The sequence below is a fragment of the Myotis davidii genome, unplaced genomic scaffold, assembly GCF_000327345.1.
Source record: "Myotis davidii unplaced genomic scaffold, ASM32734v1 scaffold1663, whole genome shotgun sequence".
Lineage (NCBI taxonomy): Eukaryota > Metazoa > Chordata > Mammalia > Chiroptera > Vespertilionidae > Myotis > Myotis davidii.
Genome location: NW_006293910.1, coordinates 53,614 through 62,669, shown reverse-complemented (window position 1 = coordinate 62,669; position 9,056 = coordinate 53,614). Strand labels below are relative to the sequence as shown.

The following is a 9,056-nucleotide window of genomic DNA, read 5'->3' as shown; positions in this document are numbered from 1 at the left end:
AGACTGATGTTTCTCTCTGTCTTTCCCTCTCTCTTCCATGCTCTCTAAAAATCAATGGAAAAATATCCTCAGGTGAGGATAAAAAAAGAAAGAAAGAAAGAAATGTCATATCCTTTGAAAGACACATCTTAAAAATGCCTAAAGAAAGTTGTCATTTTTTCATGGTGAAGGGACTGTAGTCCACATTGATGAAAACACCTTGGTGGCTGCGGTGACTGGCAGTGGCTGCAGTAGCGGGGTGATGGGGCTGATGCCTTCCCCTGATCAGCCCGGTCGCCTCCCACAATGGGAGGCCAGACTGTGGCTTAGGCCCATTCCCCAAGGGGAGCAGGGAGCAGGTAGTAAGACATTCCCTAGGGCTCCCGTATGTGATGGGGGCAAGCTGGGCTGAGGGACCCCCCTACCCCCGCCAGTGCACAAATTTTTGTGCACCGGGCCTCTAGTTGGTTAATAAGATTATATAGGTTTCAAGTGTACATTTCTATGATACATAATCTGTATATCTACATTGATTCTTGATATAAGCTCAATATAGTATTCTCTATACTGACAATGTAATTTCTAGATATATATTCATCATAGTAGAATACCAACCCAATCTGCAGGTGGGTAGGTCATCAGAGTGACCTCCTCCATGATCACTTTTAGCATCCCTAGCCAAGAAGGCTCTATTTCCAATGTGGCAATATTATCTTCATCACAGTCAGCAGAGGAGAGATGGACCATGGAGTGCACACATGGAAGTTGCAGTGGGCCAAGCCTGGTTGTGGCACATGTCACTTCTGCTCACCTTTTGCTGATTAGTACTAATTCCCATGGCCATAGCTACTTGTAAAGGGGGCTGAGAAATGCTGTATATCCCAGGAAGAAAAGAAATCAATTATGACAAACAGTCTCTATAGAAGATTATATTACAAAAATGTAATTATAGTTATTCATTAATTATCATTGAGTGAATTCACTTGAAACACATTGTTATGAGTGCTTTGAATTAAACAAAAACATAGTTCAATAAGCAAAAGAGTTACTTTTCTTCTGAAATTCAATAGTTACCTATTACAAGAACAGGAACAATTTCATAATCAATTGATGTATAAAGATTATAATTTCTCTTTTTCTTTTATAGGGCGGACATATAATGATCTGAATCAATACCCTGTGTTTCCATGGGTCTTAACAAACTATGAATCAGAAGAATTGGACTTGACTCTTCCAGGAAACTTCAGGGATCTATCAAAGGTAACTTTTAAATAGATAGAAGTCCATTTTCTTCATAAGGTTATATTCTACAAACATTTCTACCGATTATATCTATTCAGTTAATGTTTGTAAGAATGTAAACCTGGTTGTCTTCTTTCGTAGTCAGTATCTAAATCTCATCAATTCTTAGCATAAGTATTAAGCCACAAGAAGATAAATTAGTACTAGCATAGGCAAAATGAAATGGATATTTGAGGAAGAACGAAGTAGGGAGAGATTGCTCAAATAACCTAGGTTTTAAGGGTCAAATCAAGAAACCTAAAATTAGTACAAAATATAATAGCAAATCATTTCTAGGAAACATTTCTTAGGTGATAAGACATGTTATCTTGACCATAATACACACACATATACAAACACTGTAGGGGAGCTTAATAGTGAAAAGAAGTTGGTTACAACAATTTATCAAGGGTCTGGTAGGATTTAGCCCCAAAACTGGGAAGAAAAAAAATATATAATGGCGGATATGAATGAAAAGCTAATTTTTGGTTAGTTCAACTCATTTGTCCAAAGGAAACTTAATCAGTATACTAAACTCTCTGAAATATAGTGAAGAACTAGGAACTAAGCCCCAAAAGCTTCTCTATAGACTAAGATAATTTCAGAGCTACCTTAAGCTTCTACCCATCCACTATGAATATCTCTTTTTTCTATCATCTTGGTTGTCAGCTTTAGTATTCCACAGTGGATTAAAAGACTAATGTATTTATATTTGGGTTTGGTTGGGGGAGGTTTGAGGAGCTTATGGACAAGGGGAGCATAAGCCCTGTGAGACAGGGAAATATACATTGCAACCAATTTAAAATTAATCCCATAGATCAGGGGTCCTCAAACTACGGCCCGCAGGCCACATGCAAGTACAAATATTGTATTTGTTCCCGTTTTGTTTTTTTACTTCAAAATAAGATATGTGCAGTGTGCATAGGAATTTGGTCATAGTTTTTTTTTAAACTATAGTCCGGCCCTCCAAAGGTCTGAGGGACAGTGAACTGGCCCCCTGTTTAAAAATTTTGAGGACCCATGCCATAGATGGTTTTTAACTTAGCACACCTTCTCTTCCCCCTTTTCTTGCCTTTGAAAACTAAACTTACCTAAGTTGAAATTCTGTGTTCCACTACTTACTCTTACTGGATATGTGAATTAAAAGCACTTTCCCTTAGCTTCAGTTTCCCCATTTGTATTATAAGAATAATAATACTATCCTCCCTCATCCTATATAATAAAACCCTAATATGCTAAGTGTCTGGTTGTCCGGTTATCCATTCAACCAATCAAACAGTAATATGCTAATGATATGATAAGGCCACTAAACCTATTGCTATGACATTCATTGACCACCAGGGGCATACAGTTGACTGGTCAACCAGTCACTATGATGTGCACTGACCACCAGGGGGCAGACATTCCGACTGGTAGGTTAGCTTGCTGCTGGGCTCTGACTGATCCAGACTGAGTGAGTCGGGCTGGACATGCCCTGGAGCCCTTCTGTGGTCCCTCCTCAGCTGGCCAGCCTCCCACATCCTTCCCTAGCCCTGATCATGCAGTGGGGTCCCTGGATCTGGCCTACACCCTCTCTCAATCCAGGGCCCCTTGGAAGATGTCGGAGAGCCGGTTTCGGCCACTGGTGCACGAATTCATGCAACAGGCCTCTAGTATAGTTATAAAGATCAAATAATGTGTACATTTAAAGAAAGTAATACTTGGGATATAGAGGCACTTTATGAATATTAGCTATTATTATTACACATGGAATATTTCTTAGCCTATTTTTGAAGCCAGCATACTAATTTTTGCACATTCTTATGTCATTCACTCTCCTGTTCTTTCATTATGTGTGAAATTTCTATCAAATATTAGTTGCTAGATCATTGCTAATTTCAGTTATGATATTATAGGTGCTAAATGGACCTAAGAGATCAGTTAGCCACCATCTTACTGAGAATCACGCGGTGGTAAAAAAATAATGCTAGCAATTGAATTCCAGTTTGGCTGTAAATATAGTAATGTTTCCAATGTAATTGAACTGAACAAAAATCACATGCAGATAATTAATCAGACTTGTGTAGATAGACACATTGTGACTCATGGGGCCTTTCCTCCAGGAGCAAATCTAGTTATACGTTATCTGAATAAAATCATTACCTGCAAAGTTAAATAATTAGGTACCATATTATATAGAGAGAAATATGAGAGGCACTATATAGCGGCTAGGAACAAGAACAATGGAGCTAAAGTGCATTCAAATCTGGGTCCTTAAACAAATCAGTTTCTTTACCGGTATAACGGAGACAATAATAATAGAGTTGCTGTGAGGATTTAATGGTTAATAAGTACAAGGAACTTAGAATAGTGCTTGGCACAGCATTAATTAATACAATAGTATTATGAAGATAATGTAATAAATCATTGATATAAGTCATATACTTTGAGTTCTTTCAAATAATGGTGATAAATATATGCTGGTATTTTCTTATTAGAATTAGAATGTTTGAATGGTAAGGATTTTTGACATGACTTGCCAAGTTTGAGGTATAACTTTGGGTATAAAACAAAACAAAACTAACTCATCAATATCAGGATGAAAACTGTTAAACTAGTTCTTTAAACAAAATTTTATATGCATGTGTTTTATTTCACATTAATTGAATAACCATTATGTAATAGATATTATAAAATATACATATAATAAAAATTTAAAGGTAGGCTCCCAGTAGCATGATACATTAAAACCTTATAAGCAGTCTACTATGGATACTTTAGATTATTTTTACAGTAGGAAAGGAGATCCTGTCTCATTGAAATCAACTTGGATATTATGGTGAAAGGAAACTTATAAACCAAGGTGTCTTTCTTTACTCCATTTATTCATTTATTCTTTCAGTAATTCAGTCAACAAATATTTGCCATACACTCACTATTTATCAAGTATTGTACTAGGTGGAAGGGAGTACAAGAATTAATAAAATAGACATAGTTGTAGCCTTCCTGGAAAGAGTCCAGTCCAAAGCTGAGATGAAAACTCAGATAGTGACCAGAAGCCTGTGAGGCAGCATGTATGACAATAAGTATAAAGGGGACTGTACCAAAGGAGAGAGTGCATGTTCAACTACTCTTAAGATGTTGGACTCAAATGTTCTTGAAACCTTCTCCTAACCAAAGAAAATATGGCCTTTATTATGGCTAAAATGGATTATAGAAGATTTATGATAAAATGTTTGCTAATAATTATAGATTTTTAGTCTGTGTAGAAAACATGACATACACTAAATGAGGAAGTAACTGTTTCTATAGTAACTGGAATATATAAACATTGCTCAATTTTTAAAGCTTATATGTTCCATCTATATTCCTTATGGCATAACTTTTTCCTTTGTGGCTTGCATGTGCTCTCCTATTTTTATATAGTGTTAGGTAGGTAGAAGAGGTGAACAGACTGAGCCTAAATAAATTCGGCAACGTGAACACTAACTATGTTGGTGCAAACATAGACTTCTTCATGTTGTGAACATTTGAACCCATGAGCTCTTAATCGATAGCTTTTTCTTCCAATTCTACTGTTTCATGCTCTAGCAATTTGTTCTTTATATTCTGTCAGACTAACATGATAGGGAAATGTTAGCAAATTAAAGCCTCTTGATATGTTAATAAATTACTCTTGCATTGTTCCCATGCTTCATTGAATTTTTTAATAGGAACTTCTTACAAATGGACTAAAAACCCAAGACTACCCTGTATGAAAATCATTAATAAAGAAGAGTTTAATGTAAGAAAATATATTATATGTCTAGTGGGAAAATGACATTTGAAGTATAATAATATAATTAGAAGGAAAAACTACTAGCAATGCAATATTATTTCAGTGTAGAGATGACCACTATGAAGCATATGAAATTCTTGTAGTTATAATTAATACTACAAATGAAAATTTTAGTAGAGTTATTACTCTTTAAAAGATCAAGGAAGAATTGAAATATTTGAATGATATTACAAACCAGGAACATTCTAAAAGATCTCTAACAACAAAATAAGTTGTGTCTGAACAAAGATTGGGATCCAAGTAATAATTCCTAGAAGACAATAATTATAGAATTTGTTTCAGTAAACAATAAATACATTTTATATCTTTTACTGCGTAGAAGAAATTAAGATGCTATGAAATAAACAATCCTAAAGAAAATTGAAATGTTCTTTTCTTTCTTTACTAGTGGCCTGGTGTACAAAATTTGTGCATGGGGGGGGGGTTCCCTCAGCCCAGCCTGCACCCTCTCCAATCGGGGACCCTTTGGGGGATGTCTGACCGCCAGTTTAGGCCCAATCCTTTGGGTCCTGATCTGGGACTGCTGGCTGCTAACCGCTCACCTGACTGCCTTATCACCCAACTGCCTCTGCCTGTCTGCCTGATTGCCCCTAACCTCTCTGCCTGCCTGATCACCCCCAACTGCCCTCCCCTGCCAGCCTGATCTTGCCCCCAACTGCCTTCCCCTGCCAGCCTGATTACCCCTAATGACCTCTGCCTCAGCCCCCACCACCATGGCTTTGTCCGGAAGGAAATTGAACATCCGGAAGATGGCCGGTTGACCGGGTCTAATTAATATATTACCCTTTTAGTAGTATAGATAGATTATATAGGATAGAATTGTTTAAATGTGGGGGGAGGGGAAGCCTTTTTAAGCAGGAGGAGATGCTCTTGGCAGACAAAAATACATAATCCCATATGTATGATAGCCAGCCATATGCACTATACTGCCAAACTGGTCATTAAAAAATTAAACTGAGCCCCCACCACCATGGCTTTGTCCGGAAGGAAATTGAACATCCGGAAGATGGCCGGTTGACCGGGTCTAATTAATATATTACCCTTTTAGTAGTTTGCAGTTCACCCAGATTAGGTGCTGATTGGTCAGTTTCTATGCCAGTCAGTGTCAAAAGCTCTGCCTCCTAGGCAGCCATTGGCTCCTTGCACTTCACCCAGGTTTGGTTCTGATTGGTCAGTTTCTATGCCAGTCAGTGTCTACAGGACTATCAATGGGCCTGATCAGAGAGCCAGGGCTTATCAGCAGCTCCAGTGGAGGCCTGAGAGAAAGAGAGGCACAGATGCTGGTCAGGCCTGGAGAGAGAGAGGCAAGTGCTGATCAACAGCTGCCATGAAGGCTATGGATCAGACCCTGCTTCTTTCTCCAGGCCTCTCTTCCGACTTGATCCACAGTCCCCTCGGTTGTCAGTGCTGGGTTGGGGTGCCCACAGTGGCATCAGTCAGTGCTGGGTCGCCACAGCAACCCACCGCTGACTGCAGGACTGACTTCCCATCGGTCGAGCCTTCGGTTGTTTTGGATATGATGGGCCCTGGGTTTTTATATATTAGGATACTTCACATAATACTGGATTCATGACATTTTTTGTTGTATCTGTTAAGATAAAAACTTCAGACAGTCCAGCTTAAATTAGCTTGAACAATCCATTAATGTTTTTGGTTTTCATTGGTTCTTATAACTGAAAGTTTTAGAGGGAGATTAAGTTTTCAGCAAGTTTTTCTCCATTGATGCATACAGTGCCACCAAGGACCTGGTTTTTTCACTGCTCTACCCTGCCTTCCCCTCTGCCCACTTCACACTCACCTTGTGTCAGATGACCACCAGCACTCCCTCTATTAGCAAAATAGCTTCAAAAGTTTCAGACCTCATATCACACTACCCAAAGGAAGAGAGAGCATTGTACCAAGTAGATGTCATGGAAGAGAGAATAAACTTTTCTCTCCAAGAAATTCGAGCATATGTGCCTCATGTGTCATTGGTGCTATTTAAGAGGGATAGAATGTGTTATTTGGAAATGAGATAAGCCAATCATTTCCCATGGTTAGAGCTAGAGGAAGAGTCAGGGTCACAGGAGACCCTGTCTGTGAATGTTGGGGTGAAAGTTGACCAGAGAAAATTGGAGTCCTGTTTCCTAAAGGAAGTTGGCTTGGTAATCAGCAAACAACTCTCTATTATACAGTGTCAAATATAATGTATCTGAGTGAGAGTTTATCTTTATGATTTCTATAATCTAGAGAGTAGCAAATAAATTTTAGATTTATATACACATGGTTACTACATACAAAGAACTTTGTAAGCCAGTTCTAGGAGGACTTTAAAGTATAGCCCTGAGTCTCAAGGAATATTCACTGGTTATGAGGGGGGAAAAACAATAGGCAGTAGGTTGCTTATTATATACATACAATTATCATATACTAGAGGCCCAGTGCACGAATTCATGCACCAGTGTCTCTTGGCCTGTGGTATCAGGCTAAAACCGGCTCTCTGACATCCCCCAAGGGGTCCCAGATTGCAAAAGTGCACAGGCCAGGCCAAGGGACCCTGCTGGTGCATGATTGGGGCTGGGAAGGGACGTGGGAGGTTAGCCAGCCAGGGAGGGACCACGGGAGGGCTCCAAGGTGTGTCTCATCTTGTTCACTCCAGATCAGCTGAACCCCAGCAAGCTAACCTACCAGTCAGAGCATCTTCCCCCTGGTGGTCAGTGCACATCATCGCGAGCAGTTTAGCGGCCTTAGCATATCATTAGTATATTACGCTTTGATTGGTTGAACAGCAGACCAGACAACTGGACACTTAGCTTATTAGGCTTTTATTATTTAGGATGAACATTAAATGGAGTCAGAGATAAATTTACCATTAAGCTAATGAAGTTTAAGCTTCAAAGTCCCTCAAATTCCATGGGCTTTTTATACCCTGCTCCTAATTTTATGTTCTTAGTTTTATGTTCATTTTCTGAAAGAGCCCTCTCTTACAAATTGCTTGAGTCTTACCAAACCTGGATCTGCCCTCAGTACACATGAAGGACCTATCTCTTAAGTAAGCCTGGATAATTTCTTGTAAGAGGCAAATGAGAGGGGTGCATAAGGGTTTTAAACATCTAGGTACACGTGGTTATATTTCTTCCTATACTGATGTATATATTTTAAATGCATAAATTGTATACTTTCCCAAAAACATTCTGACCATATTGATAAACTAATGGTTGTCTATTTTATTTTTAAAATTTTGTATTTATTTTTACTTTTTTATTATTGAATTTATTTGGTGACATTGGTTCACAAAACCATACCAGTTTCAAATGTACAATACAATAAAACATAATATAATCTACACTCTGCGTCATTCACCCCAAACCCCTTCTTTCATCCAGATCCCCATCCCCACACCCCTCTGACAACTGTCAGTCTATTCATGTATCTATGCCTCTGTTTCTATTTTATTCATCAGTTTATTTTGTTTGTTAGATTCCACATATAAGTGAGATCATATAGTATTTCTCTTTCTCTGACTGGAATATTTCATGTAGCATAACAATCTCCAGGTCCATCCATGCTGAAGGTAAGATTTCCTTCTTTTTTATGGCTTCATAGTATTTCATTGTGTAAATGTATCACAACTTTTTATCCACTCATCTACTGATGGGCACTTGGGCTGTTTCCAGATATTAGCTATTGTAAATAATGCTGCAATGAACATAGGGGTGCATATATTCTTTCATATTAGTATTTCAGGCATCTTTGTATATATTCCCAGAAATGGGATTGCTGGGTCAAAAGGCAATTTCATTTTTAATTTTTTGAGGAAACTCCATACTGTTTTCTTTTTTTTAAGTCTTGAACCTGAGAGCAGCCATAACTGCTCTCTCCACCCGCTCTGTTGATCTGTCTGACCCACCTGCCCCGCCCAAGCCCTGCGATGAGCCATTTGCCAGATAGCCTCAGGCGAAGGCTAGATTAGCACCTCCCTAAGGACAGAAGTTTTCCC

General features: G+C 38.6%; 1 protein-coding gene across 1 annotated transcript in view; it reads left to right on the top strand.

The window, feature by feature from the left end:
• LOC102752968 (neurobeachin-like) overlaps positions 1-9,056 on the top strand; it is a gene marked incomplete at its 3' end in the record, with an annotated part of 248,705 nt that overhangs the window by 206,411 nt on the left and 33,238 nt on the right. The window contains exon 7 of the mRNA XM_006767789.1: positions 1,127-1,239. Coding sequence (XP_006767852.1) covers positions 1,127-1,239 — 113 coding nt within the window. The remainder of the gene's footprint in view (positions 1-1,126; positions 1,240-9,056) is intronic.